The sequence below is a fragment of the Pogona vitticeps genome, chromosome 1, assembly GCF_051106095.1.
Source record: "Pogona vitticeps strain Pit_001003342236 chromosome 1, PviZW2.1, whole genome shotgun sequence".
Lineage (NCBI taxonomy): Eukaryota > Metazoa > Chordata > Lepidosauria > Squamata > Agamidae > Pogona > Pogona vitticeps.
Genome location: NC_135783.1, coordinates 185,722,825 through 185,744,385, shown reverse-complemented (window position 1 = coordinate 185,744,385; position 21,561 = coordinate 185,722,825). Strand labels below are relative to the sequence as shown.

Below are 21,561 nucleotides of genomic sequence, written 5' to 3'. Positions count from 1 at the left end.
GCTCCAAATGTAGACGTTCCAGTAGAAACCCAGTGGTTTTTTTTGCCCAGTCATTACTGTTTCAGTATGTAGTAGAAGAGGAAAATCCATGCCAATCTGACACAGACAATAAGATCTTTCAAGCATTTCAATCGTTGATCCTGTTTGTATTAAAAAGGACTTTGTGATAACTAAAGCTCCAGTCATGAAGTAGTGATTCAAATAGACAGGTCAGTTGACTTGAAAGCATTTTGAAAATGTCATTATGTGTCTCAGCAGTGCAAAATCACAAATTGGGTTTAAAGGATTATGCTTTCTGGCAATAGACAAGCACAAGTGAGATGTAAAAATTTCCACTGTTAGAAGTTTTATTATACAAATTTAGAATTAGTAGACAGAGGAACTCAGTAAACTGCAGTCTGATGCCCAGTAAATGTCTCGTTTCACGGAAACAAAGAAGCTTCAACAAATAGGATGGATAACGGTTTGCAATATGAATATCCATATTTGCTGTATTTTACAATCCATCTTTTAATATGTTCAGAAATCAGACCATATTAATGTTACAAAGTAGATTAATCTCACAGTTTTGTTACAGTATTGTGCTCATACGTCTTCGTTACATAAAGTTTTGAGTTGCATATAGCTCCTTGTTCAGAAATAGACGTTACATATAGCACCAATCAGAGCAGAAAGGATATTAATGTGATAGAGACAGGATTCAGGCAGACTTTCATGTTTGTGAAACCAGAGTTAAAAAGAGGCCTACTCGTATTTATCGGCGTATAAGATGACTGGTCGTATAAGACGACCCCCCAACAATTCCACTCAATATATAGAGTTTGTTATATACTCGCTGTATAAGACTACCCCCTCTTCCACACACCTTCCGCACACCAAATAAAAGGTGCTATTCATTGTCACCATTGTATGGCCGCAGTGCAACCGCAGTGCCTCCGGCCTGCCCCTGCATCTCCCTGTGACTGGCACTAGTGCACAAGTGCGCATGTGTGAGCTCTGCGTAGACAAGGGGCGGGCCGGAGTGCCGCTTCTTCCCGCCGAGCAGAACAGGCCAGTCATGTCGAAAAGGCTGGCACCCCTGTCTCGCTGCTGATGCTCGCTGTGGCCGCGCTGGATACCGCATGATACTGGACAGTATGTAGAATGAGGTGGGCAGGCATCGGGAGGCTACTATGAGCACCAGGCGAGCCTCGGAAGGCCACTATGGGCAGCTATGTCTATCCGTACTGAAGTGCACCCGGCGCAGTGGTGGGATTCAGCAGGTTCGCACCAGTTCTACAGAACCGGTAGCTAATGTATTATTGGTTCTGCAGAACCGTTTGTTGGCCTGCTAAATCCCACCACTGATCCTGGCCAGTGGTGGGATTCAGCAGGTTCGCACCAGTTCTACAGAACCGGTAGCTAATGTATTATTGGTTCTGCAGAACCGTTTGTTGGCCAGCTGAATCCCACCACTGACCCGGCGTATAAGACGACCCCCCCCACTTGGAGGCATGTTTTTCAGGGGGGGGGAAGTAGTCTTATATGCCAGCAAATACAATATCTTTAGGTTGTGAAGACCAATCACAAAATATGCAAAATCAATTTGCAAAGTACGTGAGCTGAGCAAAACTCCTGTTGTGTAGCCAGATGCTCTTAGCAGTTGAAGGATACTTTTCTAATCTCAGGCTGTCTGCAATATCTGTTTCTCTGTCCTTAGTCCAGCGAGAGGGAAGAAAAGTGATCTCACTAGTTTGGTTTTGTGATCTTAATCCACATGAAACTCCTCGTTCTCTAAAGGGAAAAAGGGAAGCAAGGTCTCTCTTCTTGTCTCATAATGTTCCTTTGCTGCTCTTTGGAGGCAACCTCCTACATTATTGTTTTAACTGATGCCCCCAGTATTTCATGGTTCAGCTGCTCTTGGTTGTAGACAGAAAGCTAGGCCTGCACAATCTGGCTGATCTCTGGTTTCTTTAGATCCTTTTCTTCTCTATGGCAAAAAATAAGAGCTGCCCGTGATGGGAAAATCTTACTTTTGTTTTTGTTTTTTTAAATAACCATTGTTGTGGCTGGGCAGTGGCATACTGTCCCTTCCGGCTGTCAACAGATAGCAAAAATTGGGACTTCTTAGTACAATCTTGATCTAGATGATACCACCGTAATATTACCACTAGGCCCTCAACCTTCTGAAGGTTCTGGAAGCTCACTGGAACATTGATTTTTAAAAAGAAAAGTCTACAAACTTACCCAAAGAGATCTCCTCAAAACAAGGCCAAATGCATTGCCTTATTTTTGGGTGGTCCTGGTTCTCTTCCTGTTTGGTGGGCACCCAACCGCCCAAGTTTGCTATGGAAAGTAAAATGAGTGCATCTTTGATAGGTGACAAATGAAATACTATGGCTATGAGGTTCATTTTTTGAAAACTACATTTCCTGTATCAGGAAATTATCCCAGTGAATAGGCAAATTCTCACTTCCCCAAACTGTGTTTAAAATAGCGAAGCAAAAGCCACCTGCCTGCAAGAAGAGGTTGGTACCAGCCAACCTGCCCTTTCAGTGTCATTTTTTTCCTGTGAGGAAACAGGTAGCATTGTGGCCTCAGAATGTATCCCTTTGGCTGCGTCTTAGGTACAATTCAATTGCTGTCAGCATTGAATTGTGCTAATTTATAAACATAACCATAAACATGATGATGATGTGCTGTCAAGTGTATTGTAACTTATGGCGACTCTGTATCAGTGTTCAGTGGTTTTCCCTTCCCAGGGAACCACCATTTGAGGGTGATCTGGGAAGATGCAGCTTGCCTAAGAGTACCCAGGCTGGCTCTTCTGTGAGGCACAGTGGCTCTGTGAAAGAGTTATTTGAGAAGCATTCTGTTCTGTACTTTTTTCTTCCTTTCCTGCTTGTGGCTTAACAATTTAGGCAGGTGAATGGATGATTAAAATATTCAACTACACAATGTCATGAGAAACCCTGGAAAGATTAGAATGATGAAGTAGTTTTGCTTTGGAATTATGCAGGCCAAACATAATGATGCATTTTTAAAGATGCGTCATTTGAACTTGTGGTCTAGCCTCAGCTATGTATCTTCTTGAAAGCTCTCCTGCATATTTATCGGAATTCATCACAAAAGAGATAGAGCTCTTGGTCATTTATCTTTATTCACACATCTCTTGTAATTACTTGGTGCCGTAACGGAGTGGAATGAGTTTTGTGCTTAAACGACCCAGTTCACACTTGATTTTGCTTTAAGGAGTCTGTGAATCTAGATGTCACCAGTTATCTACTTTGTGATGTAGTAGTCACAACCACAACAATGAGCTGATAAGTCAATCCTGACTTATGGTAACTCTTTCCAGGATTTTGTAGGCATTGAGTATTCAGAAATCATTTACCATTTACCATTTCCTTCTTCTCTCTCTCTCTCTCTCTCTCTCTCTCTCTCTCTCTCTCTCTCTCTCTCTCTCTGTGTGTGTGTGTGTGTGTGTCTTGGGACTAGGCAGCTTGCCCAAGGTTGCATAGGCCAATTCTTTCTCTGAGAGGTATGAGGTGGAATCCAACTACCAACATCTGGCTCTGTAGCCAGATACCTAAGTCACTGAGCTATTCAGCCAGCTGACCTTGTTATGTACTGTTCAATTATTTTCATCCTATGAATTAATTATTTTTAAAAAGAGCCTATTATTAATTGCTATACTTAGGCTGCGACTTTGTTTATTGTCAGTGAGTTTTTTGTGGAGGAGGGAGAATGATTTTGTACCTTAATCTTTTATACAATTTTAGTTACGTTACCAAAAATTTACTATAAACTTCATGCAGCTTTATAGATTCATTTTATTAGCTTGGAATTTATAGTACTCAAATGATCTAGTGTCATGCATTCTAAATTTATTTTGTATCTTTTCTTCACTCTGTATTGCTTAGCCCTTCTTTTTTAGTGTTAAACTGGTTTCTGTATGGGAGAGCACCAGGCAGAAAGCAAAATGTGGAAAGCACGATAACATGCCTGTCTTTGTGCTTTTAGTACACAATGGCATCAAAAAGCAAAGGCTGGAAGCGTTCCTTCTTACTGCTTTAAGCACGGCAATGCTGTTGGCTCCATATTTTTGTTGCCAATAACAACAGGACTGGGGGAAAAAACTTTATGGGACTGTAATTCCCAGGATTGGACCTGTTGTTCAAACACTAGCTTTTCCAGGTTTTATTAGGAGTGGCTGATGGGGATGAAAAAAGATCTAGTTCCTGAAGTACGAATTGCAAAAGCTGGCTCTTCCCACCCCCCGCAATTAGTGTAGGAGCACCAGCCACTAGGAAACACCTCTGTGTCCCTTTCTTGTCCGCAGAATGTTCCTCATTGGATTAGGTTCCCGTGGTAGCTAAGGGAGAAAAAAGGGTCTTTAGTAAGAACTGCCCCAGTGCCAAATGGTCCTAGGCTGGTCATGTTTCAAGGGCAGTTTGAAAGTGGGGAGAGTCTCTCTAAATACTGTATTATAGTAGAAAATGGAAGGAAAGCTGTCTCCCCTGCCCTTAATTTTTTAATGTGCCGTTGGTTTCCCACAATCACTGGAAGAAAAGCCCTCATCAGGGAGAGCTTATGGGATTGAATGCAAATGGCACCTTCAGCTGTGCTGTAAGACATTTCCCGTGGAAACCAGGGTGATGTGATAACAGGGCTGTGCCTCTGGCTTTCTTCTATTGCAGTGGCCCCCAACTGTTTTTGAACCATGGACCGGTTAAGTGGGGTGCAGGACATCACCGTCCATGCGTGCATGCATGGGTGGGGCGTGTGTGTGTCCGTACGTCCATAGGTGGGGCATCCATGAGTGGGTGGGCAGGGCATTTGTGCATGCATATGAGAGTGCTGTGTGTGCATCCGTGCATATGTAGGTGGGGCGTGCACGCATCTGTGCATCCATGGGCGGGGTGTGCATGTGCCGGTGTGTGTATGTGGGGAGCATATGTGCGTACACGGAGGGTGTGTGTGCAGGGGGAGTGAGATCTGTCTCTGCAGCCTGGTCCTGCCAAGGCCACAACCCAGTACTGGCCCACAGACCGGGAGTTAGGGACCCTTATTCTATGGTACAGAATTTGTATATGTAGTTTCGTAGGCAGACCTATCTTCATTACAGTAAAACTGGGGAACTGTAGTTTGGTGAGGACACTGACACCGCTGTATTGGAGATTCCTGGCCTCTTTCATAGAAGGACAACTGCCCAAATCTTTGAGCAGATCTGTTCTAAGTCTGGAAGCCAGCTCGGCTCTTAATTTTGGCTGTGTGGTGCCAAAAATGCACATGTCATGCAACTTTCTATATCACCCTGCCCACATTACTTTAGGTATTCATATAGCCAAAAACAGGCTGTGGCTGAGAGAGTGGAGGTACAAATAATATTGTGTGAATTGGCCTTTCATCTTTACCTCGTTAGTCATTGTAAACCATGACTGAAATAACTGGAAGAATCCTGTTTTATTGCTTGTTGCTGTGCTCTGTTTTTGACATTTCTATCAATCACTAAGTTATGTTTAGCTGCGTTGTATCCTGCTTTTCTTTTTTTTTTAAAAAAAGTTTACTTCTTAGTAGTTGTTCTCGTGGAAGAAATTGTTTTCAAGTGGCAATGCACAATGTCTGAAAGTTATTTCTATCTTTTATTTAATAAGAAATGGTTTTGGATGGTTGGGTCTGGCCCAGGGCAACTTGATTGCCTAAGGAGAAGGAGCAAAGGGTTGCCTCCTAGTTGTTTCAAGTTGTGTAGTATCCAGAGCCAGTCATGCAGTTCCCATGAATGTCACTTCCAGTCCCTGGCAGTAAGTGCATCATAATGTGAAATTAAGGACAGGATAATTCTTTATTTCACTATGGCTGCAATGGCCCACTATGCATGGTTGTTTTTCTCTGAAGCTTTCATAAAATGGTCCTTACTACCCTTTTGTGGATGCAGAAGCCCATTGCTTTCAATAGGATGATCTCCCGCTCATGCAGCTGCAATCTGGAGATCCCATGGAATAATGGGGTGTTATTCAATATGTTTCATAATAGAATTTTTTGCTCTTACTAACCCAATGATTTGTCAACATTTCATTACATCTAACATCAGATACCTGACAATATTCAAGTCTAAACAAAAGTGGCCTCTTAAAATTTTGCACAGAGATTGCGAGATTTGTGGGACTGTTTTACTAAATATATTTTGAGGCATGAGGGACTTCTCCAACGTATGAGTGGTAGCTGGGGTTTTAGCAGTTCATAATTATAGGCAAAGTCAAATAGTGGGCTAGGAGAAGAGGGCTGGAAGAAAAAGGATTCTAGATGGTTGCATTTTTAAAATATAAAATAAGACATTATTAAAATTAGATCCATAGCTGCAGTCCAAAACTCCCAGACTGTTATTGGATATCAGAACTGGGGTGTTTAGAATAAAAATGTTCAAAAAGTCTTTGCTAATAATTTAATTTTTGCTTCACTCTATAAAGGCGGTTGTGTCCAGAAATGGTATGATAAACTGAGTTGTGCACTTTTAGCCATCAATATTTTTCTGCCATCATGGCCTGTGCTCCTTCTGTGTCCCTATAGCCCTATCTTTGGATGTAGGACTGTTTGGCTCCTGCCCTTGTCATGTTTTCACTCACAAAATATTTTTAGTTTCATTCCTATGTTCATTTGTTGTTTTGTCCCTTTGTAATCCTGCAATTTTAATATAGTAAAATCTTACAGATTAGAATACCAAGAATTTAGATAATCCAGTGGAATCTGAAGCAATTTAAAACACTACAAAAATAATAATGAAAAAGTTGGGCAGCATCTTCAAGAGCATTACCAGCTGGGGAAAGCCTGCATAAATTGGTGCATTTGTTGTTGTTGTTGTTGTTGTTGTTGTTGTTGTTGTTGTTTAGTCGTTCAGTCGTGTCCGACTCTTTGTGACTCCATGGACCAAAGCACACCAGGCCCTCCTGTCTTCCACTGCCTCCCGGAGTTTGGTCAAATTCATGTTGATGCATTTTTAGCATCCATTTAAAATTAATAATCATTTCTCTCTTGGACCTGTTCTTTATTACAGTATTGTTTGATAGTTCTGGATATTTTAGTTGAAAACCCCTTTGAATAATGTCTGTGAGCTTATAAAACATGGTTCAAAACACCCAAAACTAAATGCATATCTGTATGTAAACCAGTTTATGCTGCAATTTCTTTGTGCTGCTTTTTTAAAGCAGGGAACTCTCTGTGTATTTGCCGGGAGGAGGAAGAAATGTGTGGGGAAAGAAGTTGCCTTTTTGCAGCATGTGATATGAAGGGCCCTGAGAATTCTTTTAGTATACATCACTCCTGCTAGACTTGGAAAGATGGAGTGCTGTTCACTGCCCTTGCTGACTGTTTGCCAAAGTCTGAAGGAGGAACAACATAGTTCAGTATCCTGAAACGTTAATTGCTTTGCCTCCTCGGTTTTCTTTTTAATCTGTAGCTTTAGCCACATTTCTGTCAAAAACAAGTGTCAAAATGTTAGGCAGTATACTGCCTTCAACCTTTTCCCCAACTGATGAAACAGCATCAGAAATATTTCAGAAATAGTAGAAAAGAGCACCTTTCAATTTCAGTAGGATTTCTGGTTCAAATAAACAATTGTGGCTTTATGTAATTCTTGAAAAGCTTGATGCAAAAACTCAAGGCTGCTTTACCAGACGGTCAAACAAAACCTCAGCATTTTGTTTTTTTAAGGAGACATTAACAGTTTGTTGGTCCAGCCTAGTAAAAGGCTCGGCTGGGTGCTTAGAACGGACACCATTAATTCATCAGTGGTGGGATTAATTATTCCATTAATTGCATGTTTAGAAGGTTTTTAGTGGGATTTTATAGGGCTTCCCCATCTTTATGCAGGTTGGTTTTATTGACTAGGAAAAGAAAACACTATTGAGATTCATAATAATGGTGCATTAAATTTGCACAATTTGAATAGTACTAGCCCGCATTTACTGCTGAAGTCCCAGGGAAGATGAAATCTTTATGAATGGCTGGTGTGATACAAAAGAGACTAGGCTCTGAAGCTGTTTTAATTACTGAGCATCTAGTTAATTCTTATAGTCGGGTCCCTCAGGCTAGGTTTTATACAATACCATCTGGGACAGTAAATTAGTTTTAGCCGCTAACACACAGAATGGAGAACTCCATGTATCATCCTCTGGTGAGAAAAATATGTGGGTTTCTCTCTCTCTCTCTCTCTTCCCAGTTTAGTACGCAAGTGCTTTTAAAAAGGGAAAGACTCCCAGATCTCTGAGTTTTATTCACAAAGAATCTCAACTCCACTCGCTTTGGGTCAGGAACTGTGAGGGAGGATTTTATCCGCATAAAGATTGCAGAGTTAATCTAGTTTGTTTTACTTTTAGTTGTATATGATACTGTTCTCACTCTGGTTCTTCTTTTCATTCCCTTATCTTCATCTCCCCTTGCTGTTTTTGTATTTTTGTTGGTGTTAATTTGCATTATGTACCTCCGTTCTGTCAATGGATATGAAGGCAGTTTATAAAACATTCAAACAGCAGCATCCAGGAAGTCAGAAAAGATAACACAGGAGACGTATATCACAGGTGGCCTCTTTTCAGGGTCTGACGGCAGCATGACTTCCTTGGCTTGGCCCTCTCTTCTCATGCCTTCCCTGCAGGGGCACGCAGCTCTAAAGAAGACTTGCAAGCGATATGATGTAGATCGGTTGGTGTTAGTAGATCTATAACTATCCCTTTATGAACAGACGAGGCCAGAGTTGTCCTTCCCTTCTTCGTTAGCCTTTGTCTCTGTGCTGTGGGAAATCAGTTGGAGACTGAAGGGTCAATGTTCAGTTCTTTTGGTTGCGATAGGGATGAAATGGTTTTGAAACCTAAAGATATAATTCCATTTTACTTGGACATTTCACTTCCCTATATCCTCCACTTGTGCATGACCAGCCATACAGTCATCCCCTCACAGCATACCCTTACTTTCTATGCAAATCTTTATATATATATATATATATATATATATATATATATATATATATATATATATATATAGATAGATAGATAGATAGATAGATAGATAGATAGATAGATAGATAGATAGATAGATAGATAGATAGATAGATAGATAGATATAAATATATATTATTTTTTTTAATGTGAGCTTTCATGGACGAGTCCACTTCATCAGACAATGCCATTTGTAATTCAATACTTTTTGGGGTGACAAGGGCATTACAACATTTCTTTTGTGAAAGAAAATGTGACTGGTGGTATGATCGCTTTTTTTAGTATAATTACTAATATTTAATTATCATAATTAAATAGTGTTTTGAGGGGCATAATTGTGTGCAATTTATGGCTATTTTTATATTTAAAAGTTTAAATGTATAAATAAATAACAAAACTGTAGTAACATGCTATCAGTGTGGCACTCATAGATATGAGTAAAGCAATGAGTATTTTTTATAAATTAATGAGTAATAAACTACTTTTTAAAAACCCACAGTTTCTAAGCCCTTTTTGTGAGGGTAAAAGACTTTGTATGTTATCCTAAATCCCTTGGAGAAAATGGCATAGCAAATAATAAATCTTGCAACATCCCTGGAGAGCAGTGGTTCTCAGATTGATTTCTCAGATGTTCTTGGACTACAGCTTCCAGAAGCCTTCATCACTAACTGTGTTGGCCAGCTAGTTTCTGGGAGTTGTAATCCAAGAACATATGGGGACCCAAGGTTGGGAATCACTGCTATAGAGCCTTGCTCCCTCTTTGTTCTCCTTTATTCCTGAAAGAGATACGAGACTGTAATTACTGGCTTTGTTGCCCTTTTTTGGATAAAATTGCAGAGCAATTTGGCCTAGGGCTAATGGGAGTTGTAGGTAAACAAACAAACAAACAAACAAACCTGCAGATGGCCACCTTGTTTAATAGAGTATCAAGGTTTCGTTCTATGACTTAGGGGTGGAACCACATGCTGTATACGGCAGAAGGCTGTCGGCAGAAGGCTGTCACTGAATATTTCACCCCATTGTTGTTCTTCCGTATAATTTGTAGAATCGTTTCCCCCTATCCCATGGTGTGAAATCGCATTGGTGTATATTTAACCTCTCACCACCACCACCAGCTAATGTTGTGAAGATGAATCAGGGAAACAAATAAAGTCATGATAGAGAATAAGTGATCCTCCATGCTGTATTCAAAAAGAGATGCCATAACTTGACAGAGAAAAAGAAAGCTTGGCAGAAGGATGTCTTTGCTTTGCAGGCTCCCATGATTATACATAATGTGCCATTTTCCTTTGGGAATTTCCCCTAAAATAACCTTGGAAAGCTGTGGTGAAGGATTTGTGTTGTGTTTATGTAGAGCATGTATTGTTCTCAATGGCTGAAATACTGTTTTTGAATAATAACCCTTTAGACATTTCTCATTAGTTCTCCAAAGTAACATGTTTGCTTTACTGGTTACTGTGAGTTGGTAAAATGTTGTTAAGGAATTCATTTTCAATCATGCTTATGCAACAATGTTGCTTTCAGTTCTGTTGTTCTCAAAATGAAGCTTAAAAATGAGAAAAGGCTCCAATCCCCCTAAAATGGTCTTATCACCTGAGCGTGTTAGGAGTCACAGGTAAATGCTACTCATTACACAAAACAAAGTAATGATATTACCATGGTAATGGCTCAACATAACCAAGCTTTTTAAAAATGGTGGCACCTTTTGACAATATTGCAATTTGGGTAATAATTTATAAATAGGGACACAAAGTTCTGGATTAGGCAATATCTTTATAATGACCCAAGGTTATTGTTAACCTGAAGACTTTCTGTGCAAACTATTACTTCTCCAGTAGGCACAAAACATTATTCAGCCTTTTTGTATTCTCCCTCATCTGCATGTGGCCTATTATGGCCGTTACTCGTCACAGGTATTTCTTTCATTAGTGCCTTTTACGTGTTAGAAGCAAGGCAGTGTCTATTCTTCGTAAGAGTCATAGTGTTTATATTCACATGGTACAAAGTTAAAATACAGCAGGATTTTCTGCTCTCTTGAACACCACAGGCTGAGTCAAGAGGTCTATTATAATTAGCTGTTTTGTTCAGATAACACTGCCAACGTGTTGATGCTTTTGGAAGGAGGTGGGGTGGGTAGAGTGAGAGCATGTGGCTTTCAAGCATTACCAAAAGTGGCACACACTGATGAAAGTGATGTGTCCTTCCACTTTTGCTGGTTATATTAATGCCAGAGGAGCTGGAGGAGAAGAAAACCTGATGATTGGAAACAAAACAGAGATGGCCAATGAAAATGACTGGAAATAATGATTACAGATAACCAGCTCATAATGTGCAAACCAAGCCAAGTGCCCCTTCTGTGTCATTTCAGTTTGATGAGAAGCCAGCGCCGGCACAACAGGTCTAACAAAAGGCCAGTCTTCACCCAGCGCGCCTTCAAGTATGGGTGCTGAGGCTGTTTTTGTTGCACAGCATACGAAATATTTAGGGAATGAAATTGATAGTACAAATTAAATACATTTTGTGATGATGATACTCAAGATGGGAAATACTGGAGGAAAATGAACATATTGATCCACCTACTACTTGTTAATACCAAGCTGTGACAAAGTAAGCTGCTGCCATCATTTTTCAGCATCACGAAATTGCTGTTTGTGGCCTTTTTGGGTGTTTAATTTTAGCACATGCGTTACTTAGGATTTTATCCCATTTAGAAACAGTGAGTTGGGCATTGTAACAGAGTTACTACAAGTGGGAGCCAGCAGAATGTCTAAGGAAACACAAATTCGGTTTTCACTGTACTAAACCGTGAGCCAAAGGAGTTGGCCTGTAGTCACTGTGTCTTTGGAAAGGACCACTTACAACATCCTCAAAGTCTAATATTTAAATCCTTATACAAAATATTAATTCTGCACATTTTAAAACAAAAGCAACAGACTTTGTTTTTAATTTTGTGCAGCATATGCACAATCCTTGTTAGGGTAAATAGTTAGGAAAACTTTATTCAGTAAAGGGGGACATGGTGGCGCTGTGGGCTAAACCGCAGAAGCCTGTGCTGCAGGGTCAGAAGACCAGCAGTCGTAAGATCGAATCCACGCGACGGAGTGAGCTCCCGTCGCTTGTCCCAGCTCCCGCCAACCTAGCGGTTCGAAAGCATGTAAAAATGCAAGTAGATAAATAGGGACCACCTCGGTGGGAAGGTAACAGCATTCCGTGTCTAAGTCGCGCTGGCCATGTGACCACGGAAGATTGTCTTCGGACAAAACGCTGGCTCTATGGCTTGGAAACGGGGATGAGCACCGTCCCCTAGAGTCGAACACGACTGGCCAAAAATTGTCAAGGGGAACCTTTACCTTTACCTTATTCAGCAAAGGCCAACATAGACTTACACAGCTTTCTTGTGACCCACAGAGCTGAACGCCTTCCTCTGACCATGTATGGTGATCCTCTATGGGCCCAGTAATTCTTCTGTTATTGTTGGTGTTCCTGGGACAACAAATGCAGTGGGACTTTTCAGGTCTAACACCAGACTTCAGTATGTGATCACTGGTGGGTTGCATTCAGGTTAGTGGGTGTTTTTTAAAAAAAAACACAAACCATGATTAGTGATAACACTAATGGAGTGGTATAGAAGTAGAAATAATAAACGAACAAACAAATATTTTTCCCTTTCACTGTTGTATTCTCACCCACCATGTTTTTGTCCCTTTTCCTTCCTTGTGAGTGTTCAGTTGTCTAATTCCTTGTAAATTTATAAAACTAGCTTTCTGCATTGGATTCCAAAGTGTCTTTTAAACCTCTAATCCTAAATACTTGTAAGGAGAATTTATAAACAGTGATGGGGAAAAGTTGGAATACATTCTAAGCCCTTTCAGCCATCCTCTCCACGCAGCAGTTCCTCTTCATCCTTTTTGTTCATATTAAGGATGACTTTGAGAAAAATAACGAAGAGCGGATGATTAATAGATCCAGTTGGAAAAGGGGTTGCTGACATTTTTATTAGGATGTTGGTGTTAGAACAGGACACTAAATTTATGTTTTCCCATCAGTGTTAGGCTGCTGTTGTGTTAGAAGTTTAATTTATGCCAAACATTGCTTTTTTATTCTGCACAGAAACCAAACATAGACTTATAGCCAGGGCTTTTATGGCTTAAGTTGAACTGTAGCACCAAAGTTCTCACGGCCTCCACAGGCAACAGCAGCCTTCTCAAGTGTAACTAAATAGAACATTTTCAGTCTACATTTTTCTCATATAAAATAGAAACCCTTCCACCTTTAGTTCCTCCCTCTTCCTGACACTTTCTCCTCTTGCCTGATACTTCTTGATTCTCATAAAAAAAATATCTGTAATCAGCTTCTCAAAGTGGTCAAAGGCCATGAGAAACAGAAGGTAAATTATCCGTACTGTATTTTATGTCATATGGAGGCTGGAGATTTTTCTTCTTTGGACCTAAACTCCAAGTAGCCCAGACAATTTGGTCGCAGGGCTTTTCCAGCTAGAATGTGTGTTTATGTTAATGTGCTGGGTGCAGCAATAATGTTATCCCTATTTTCCCACCATCCACATAGTACTCCTCCTGTCTCACTTGTAGAGTGACTTTCTTCATGACGTCTTGCACTTTTTCATCCCTCCTGGAAGCTAGGTTTATTTTTCATGTTGCTTTGTTCCAGGTGCCAGAGTTCAGCAGCATGGTGTAATCCAATGAGAGTCTACTGATTGGCAACTTACACTCAAACAAGCAAAGTCTCCACAAGAAAAGCTTAATCAAATAACTGGATTTCTTAAATATTTGTTAAAGGCTTCTGAAATATTTGTGAAAAGCTTTTTTTTAAAGATAAGTGGCTTTTAAAGAGATGTTTGGATGCAAATCCCATTGAACTCCATACTTTCTTGCGACCAAGCATGAGAACAGAAAGTAAAACTTCTGCTCTGTCTTCAAGGAATTAATTACAAGTAGCTAATTATTTGTTCCAAACTTTAGTCTGAAGTTCAGTAGTGACAAGACCTATCTAACCTTCCAGGAGAAGTATACATCCAGGGCGATGCTACGCAGAAGGCCCTGTTTTGCATTCTGAATCTGAGGTGGGAGGATATACGTAACAGGGTCTCTGATGAAGACTGTAAGGTCCCAGGGAAGAAGCATTCTGACAGATGATCTGAGCCCAAGTTGACTAGGCCTGAGTCTGGATCTACTTTCCCGTGATACCTGCTCTGTAGGCACTTTTAAAAATTAAACTCATTATTAAACCCTGCTTGTGGATGTAGATGCAGGTGTGCCTGACAGGCATAGAGTTGTAAGAAAATGGTATGGTGGTGGCTCAGGTAAACAGACTGCTTTTTGTACTAAGGTTAGCCTTTAGCCACATCCCTGTTATAGAATCATAGAATAATGAAATTGGAAGGGGCCTATAAGGCCATCAAGTCCACCCCCCTGCTCAATGCAAGAATATAAATCCAAGGATATCTGCCAGGTGGTTGTCTAAATTTCTCTTGAATGCCTCCAGTGTTGGAGCACTCACTGCCTCTCAAAGTAATTGATTCCATTGTCTTACTGCTCTAATAGCTAGGAGGTTTTTCTTGATATTTAACATAAATGTGGCTTCCTGTAACTTGAGCCCATTGTTGCATGTCTTGTACTCTGGGATGATGGAGAACAGATTTTGCCGGTCCTCTGAATGACAGCCTTTGTTATCATATCACCTCTCTGTCTTCTTTTCTCAAAGCTAAACATACTGAGTTATTTCAGTTTTTCCTCATAGGGTTTCCAGCCCACTGATCATCCTTGTTGGCCTCCTCTGAACTTGTTCCAGTTTGTCAGCATCCTTCTTGATGTGTGGTGTCTGGAACTGGACACAATACTCAAGATGAGGCCTAACCAGTGCTGAATAGAAGGGAACTCTCTGGTTCCATCTGTTATCATATCGTTTCATTTCAAGAGTTGGAATTGCTCCTTGTGTCAGTGTGTCCCATTCCACTACAATGTTCTTTCTCGGTCATAGTTGTTATCTTATAACAATATTTCCTCTTGACAATATGGCAATCTTTCAGTTCATAAGTTCAGTTTTGCCCCCCAGTACACCAAATAAATATTATTTACCAATGGGTTTCTAAAGTAATCTATGTAGATACGAGGCTAGAATCATTAAAAAAAACCTCACAGTGTCACAAACTTGATGAAATGCTTGAGCCTTTTGAAAATATACTGCTGGTTGTGCAAAAGTCCTCTGGGTATAGCAGGTTATTCACCATGGTTATATTTTCTGGGGACAGTATGCTACAAGCAAGGAGATATGGGGCGGGTGGATACTCATGGTCATAGATAGGTTTTAGTCCTTTTACTTGGGAAAAAAATGTGATTTTTAACCTTTTTGGATCCCAGTAGGCAGTGTACTGCTTTTCTGTTCCTGATGGTTTGTGAATGACAGATGATGAATAAGGCTTTAAACTCCCTCTCCCACATGGCCAGGCATAGCAGCTGACACTTAATGCATGTAGCAATTAACATTTGTAATACTTGAGGGCGAAGGCTCATTTTTGCACAGGGCTGAGTCTCTACTGATGCGTCTTAGCATACCTGCCTCTCACCTCCCTTTGACCCCTCATTTTACAGCCTGATGAAAGGCTCCCAGACCAGTGAAGCTATTCTGAAATAAATGGTTAAATACAGTAGGCGTTTCTGTCACAATGCATCACCATTGTCAGAACAATCTATTCTAGTATTGGTAAAATAATGTACTGAAGCAGTAAGTGATTTGGGAGAAGGGTATATACCAACCCATAATGCTTAAAGCTCTCTCTGGGTAGTTTTCAATTTAATTATGCTGACTACAGCTGCCTCCCCCAAGGAGTTGGGTACTGAATTTATTGATAGCAAAAGGATGGAAGGCTAAGTCAGCTTTGAGCTGGCTACCTGGGGTTGAACCCAGGTCATGAGCAGAGCTTTGGCTGCAGTACAGCAGTTTAACCACTGCACCACAAACCTCCATTATATTTTACCTTGATGACTGGATTTTATTAAAGGTGCACCTCACTTTCGTGCTTTAATCTGAAAATAACTAAGAGATGGTCTACTTGGCTGATTGCGGTCGGGGCTGGCCCTACCATTGCGCACAGTGGAATGTTAGCCCTAGGTAAGAAGATAGTGAGAGGTTGGAGGAAAGCCTTGTGTACTTAGTGGCCTGCCTTGCATGCTCTAAGCTCAGCCTACTGCCTTCAGGTATGGTGGAATGTCACTGTGGAAGAAATATTCATCTGCCAGACCTGATGGCTTTTGTACATGGAGTGGGATCATTCTGGTTGTCATTTTAGGGAGGAAAATATTTTGGATCAGAATGCTTTTGGCACTGGAACATAATATTATGTAATGGAGACCTGGAACAGAGATGGGTGCTCTGTCTAGCTTACTTCTTCCTTCTGCATTTTGAAGATAAGGGGTATGTACTGAGCAAGTGATATTTTGATATTTGCGATAGTATTTTTTTTGCTTTCATCACCAGACCACCAAGTACAGTATGTGTTAATTTTCAATTAATGTAGCATTAGGTATGGAAAGTGATTATTTTTATTGTTCTGAAGAGTTTTCTGATGTGTTCAGTGGATCTGTTTCTTTCCCATTCATCATTGTCTTGAATTGCCATTTGATTGATCACTGTATTCTTGACCTAGCTTGTTGCTGTTGGTAATTATTTCTGAAATTTCAAAGCAGTCCAGGGCTCCTGCTTCCTACAAGATTGGTGTGTTGAGTGAACTCTGGTTTAAGATGAAATGTCAGGGTTTCTTTTAAATAAAAGATGGGCCTACATGTGAATCAATCTCCGGTTTTGAATACCAGATCCTTGTCACATCATTATGTCACTTTCACAAAAATAAAGTGTGTGTGTTTTGATATACAGTACATGTTTTCTCAACATAATTCCTCTTGCGTATACAAGGTTCGCACAGCAATAAAAATAGCAAACCTGGAGGTGAGCTTGAGTGGAGCCATTAAGTGGAATAACATACCCATTAGAAACGTGGGAGCCATCAACGCTCTATTGAAGCAGCAATATTCAGATGGTAATCCTGTACCATTAATTCAGCAGGAGTGTGAAAGATTGTATTAATATCCTTCACAGACTTTTTGAAGCTTCGTAAAGGTAACTGGTAGCTGTCGTTCGTAGGCCCGAGAATACAAATGGATGTAATTTCTTACATGGTAGGTCTCTTGGCACATGAAAATACTTGGCATGAAAACTGGTGGCTTTTCTTTTGAACCTGTGTTAGTTCATATCACCTCATATCAAATGATAACATATATGTTTATATAAACCCTCACAAACCAGAGAGACATCTTCCATATTGCTTCAAGTGTTATGCCTTGAAAGGAGGTTCTGTCACATATTTGTCTTCAGGGAATGACAATCTAGGATACTGTGGGAAGGAAAAAAGTGATCTATGCCTGAACGCTGCAGTAGGAGAGAAACTAAAGAATCCAGTCAATTCATGATCATGTTTTACTATGAACATGATTAGAACGTTTGGTTGGAAGAATGAATCAAAACAGTGCTGGGTACATACATAGCTAGAACTGATTCACCTATTTAAAGTTGTGAGGTTTTTATTGCTTTCTTTTAGGAAGATAATTTGTTCTAATCCAGGACTGAAACTGATTTTTATGTTAAGGATAACAACAGCAAAGCCACAGAACCACGGCAAAACTAGCTGGATCCCAGGCCTAACACTGTTGTGGTAATGATATATTACTAATAAGGAGAGGAGGAAAGGGTTAGGGTGGTGGTGGTTCCTGTATTGAATTTAAAAGTGTTCTATTCCTAGGCTTGGAGGTAAGTAACACAGTGGAGAGAAAACGTACTTTGTGATGGAAATGGTGCAGAGTCACAGGGCTATCAACCAAGTTCTTTTTCTCTCTTCTCCTCAGTAAGCTTTCAAAATGGTGGTGAGAAGGGAGCCCACTGAGGAGAGTCCAAAAATGCCGGCAGCTGGATCAGACCCTATCAACAAATGAGAATCGGGTCTTTTGTAAAGTTGATGGCTCTTAATTACCCATTCAAGATCAATTTTGCTTCACAAACTTTTCATTACAGCTGGGATAGCCTGCAACAATATGTGGTTCGTAGAATAACCTGTTTATTTTCCAGATACTGTGAGGATTGCAGCTAAACCCAGAGGGGCAAAGAAGTCTGAAGGAGATAGTGGATTATATAATACATACTCCCTAATAGTAGAAAGTTCCAGGGCTTTGACCCTGTGAACCCTGGCTCCTTTAAACCATTATATAACCTTAGAACTGCAGAGCAGGAAGGGACCCTATGGATCATCAAGGCCAGTCCCTGTCAGGGAGCCACAGTGAGGGGAATCAAACTCCCAACCTCTGGCTCTACAAGATACCTAAACCACTGAGCCATCCAGCAGTTCAAACCATTGCAAATCAGGAATAAAAGAGAAGAAATATCCTTGTTGAAGTGGCAGTGATCAAGAGCCCTTTGAAGAAACCATGCTGTCTCTGCTCTTGCTTTTCATTTGTAGCCTCATTTACGCAAAGGTTTTTCCATGGGTTTTTTTCCCCCTCTCCTTGTTTGGGGGTTTTTGTAGATGTGATTATAAATACTGATAGAATGATAGGTTGGAATTAACAAGCTAATTTGTTGCTTGTAACCAGTTATTCCCAAACTGTGGCCTGGACATGTCTTTAATTTAGCTTGACATTTTAGCTGGAAGTGAAATGGTATTGTAGCAGTTTCAGTGAACAGCATTTTTGAGGCTGCACTTCTCTTGACACTTTGGTGTCATCCTGATGGGGCATCTGTTTTACACACAAAAAAATGTACCTGATTGGTGTCTGAAATGCCTGATATTTTCCCCACCATCCAGTATGAAGTGGGATGAGCTGGGTTTTTTTGGCTGACTTCCCAGATCTTGTTTTTCCCTCTGCAACCACTGTTTTCTCCCCCCTTCTTGTTGAATTTTGTCCCACCTCCTCCTCAGAAACATGCCATTAAAAAAAATCCTTTTAAGCATGATCCTGGGCTTTTATCTTATAGTGGGGGAAGAGCAGGAAGGGTGTGACTGCACTGCACCCTACAGTGCTTCCCCTGTTTTAAAAAAGAAAGTTTAAAAACATACAAGATGTCAGAGGCAGTGGTGGCGGCAGGCATTTCTCTTCAAAGTCTGTAGCTTCCTTTTGCTCAGCTCCCCACCTTTTTACATTTTAGGTTAGAATACTAAAAATTCTAGTGCTCCTCTGCTTTCAGAAAGGTGATGGTTGCCCTATGTCAGGAAAAAAATAGAGGTCTGCAGAAAGACTGTGTGATCTTGCCTTCCTGCCTCCCAGGGATGAGGGAGATGCTTCTTTGATCTAATAATTTTTTTAAAGAACCCAGAGATTGAAGGAATGGATTGTAGCAAATTAAAAGACCCTAAAAACTAGAATGTTGAAAGCCTTGGATAGTTCATTTCCTCTGTTCCATCTTGTTTCTTCCCACAGTTGTGGATGCAAATCTTGCAACTTCCCGTGCTCTTTGACACCAAAGGAGAACAGATGGGCCATTGCAACCCCCCTTCAAGCCAGTCTAGTACAGTGGCGCCTCGCTTAATGATTACCTCGTTAAACGACAAAACCGACGTACAATGACTATTTTGCGATCGCTTTTGCGATCGCAAACTGATGTTTTAATGGGCAAAATTTGCTTCCTGACGATCGGTTCCCTACTTCAGGAGCCGATTCTTCGCTAGATGACGTTTTTAAAACAGCTGATCGGCGGCTTCAAAATGGCCACCCGCTGTGCAAAATGGCTCCCTGCTGTGTTTTTGGATGGATTCCTCGCTTTACAGTCACCGAAAATGGCCACCCCTATGGAGGATCTTTGCTGGACGGTGAGTTATTCAGCCCATTTCAACGGGATTTTTTATTTCGCTTAATGAGGCTTTCGCTCTACAGCGATTTCACTGGAACAGATTATCCTCGTTAAGCAAGACACCACTGTATAGTGGACAGAGTGTCAGGTCAGGAGTCAGGAGACTTAGGCACCAATAATTGTTTGGCCATGGGAATTCACTGGTGTTTGGGGGACTGGGAAAGCTTCTCATTAAATACCTCATGTACTGTATCTAAGAAATCCTTCTAGGGTCACCAACACGTTGGGATCCAGTTGACCAGGATCTCCATAGTGCAGAATTTTTCCAGCTAAAAATGCATTAGGATTGTGCTATGGCGCGAGAAATTAACTGATGGTTTACAGGTTTGTTAGACATTTCTGTACCTTCCAGCCCAGGTTACCTGGAAGGAAATCTGATTTGATTACAATGGGACTTGCTTAGAGAATCTTTCTGCTTTTGATGCTGAATTCATTATAACAATTGCAAGTTAAATGTAATTTATTTTTCAAAGTTCAGATGTATATATTTTTTGGATGCAGGACCCCCCCTACCCTGCACTTTTGCGGATGTCAGCTATTAAAAAGCTGACTTTGGCCTGGGGACTGCAAGGTGTTAACGATAGCAGTTATTTGCTTCGAAATTTCGAGGCAGGCTACAAAGCATGATAAAGGTTGCACAGCGTGGGAATAGAAGGGAGATAAGCTGGTATCTTTGGGTTTCTACTAAAAAGGCATCAGTGAGAAAGGCAGCCCTCCTCAATTCACTGACTGCCCTTGAAAATGTACAATCCTTTAGCCTCCTACTGTTTTTATCTCTGCCTGCAGGTGGACTGCATGGGGAATGAAATGCTGATTGATAATACTCAGGTCTGTTCTGTCTGTTGGTGAAGGCCTATCTAGTAACATTGTTCCTGGCTGTGTATATTCATCACTGCCCCTGTCTCTTGTCCCTTGTTCTGTCTCTCTCTGCCTCTCCCATTTGTTCATCTTGGAGGGTGGTGGTTCAGCATGCACGGTTAAAAAACGGGAGTCTCTAGTTCAGAATCACAGCTTGGCCAGAAACTCCACAAACTGCCATGAACTGGCATCTCCAGTTGGGGTTAGGAAAGACACCGCCTGAAGCCCTAGATTAGAAGGTGGCTGTGCTGATTTACGGGCACCCATAGTCTGAACTGAGACAAGGTAGTTTCCTGTTTTCCAGTTCAACAATGTTGAGAACTGAATCTGGATGTCATGAGCATGTGCAGAGAGTCTTGGGTGTAATGGCCTAAATGTTATTATATCCTCTCTTTGGGGATGTATGTGGTCTTCAGATTTCCATTGAATCATGGTTAAGAGATAACACTGCACATGTTTCTGATGTTCTGTTTTTACAAAGCAGAATATAATATTATCAATATGTACTTCAACATAGTATACAAAATATGTGGGTAGTTGAAATACTTAGGCAGATCTATTTGACGTATCATGGAAGTTCAATGGAGAAGTACCCGTTCAAGATCCACAGGCTATCAAAATCCTATTACCCTAAAAGAAAACAGTGATTAGTGTTACATTAGTTTCTTCAGCTTTTTCTTTAGGATTAAGATCACTAAAATCTCTTGGAAATCAGTTTAAAACCATTACATTTTTGTAATGGCATGGCCTCTTTCAGTTTCGTGAAACTCATGAATTTTATTGGAGTTTGTCAGCTACTCAACATTACACAATGGTGCACATC

The 21,561-nt window shown here is 40.7% G+C and overlaps 1 protein-coding gene across 2 annotated transcripts in view; it reads left to right on the top strand.

Annotated features, from left to right (window-relative positions):
* The window catches only part of PLCL1 (phospholipase C like 1 (inactive)), a 246,274-nt gene that overhangs the window by 26,629 nt on the left and 198,084 nt on the right, over positions 1-21,561 (top strand). Inside the window, exon 1 of one of the 2 annotated variants that reach the window (XM_072979311.2) lies at positions 1,490-19,839. The exons of the other annotated variant lie outside the window; for it this stretch is intronic. Coding sequence (XP_072835412.2) covers positions 19,699-19,839 — 141 coding nt within the window. The 5' untranslated portion in view covers positions 1,490-19,698. Of the gene's footprint in view, positions 1-1,489; positions 19,840-21,561 lie in introns of those variants that run through there. 2 annotated transcript variants of the gene reach the window in all.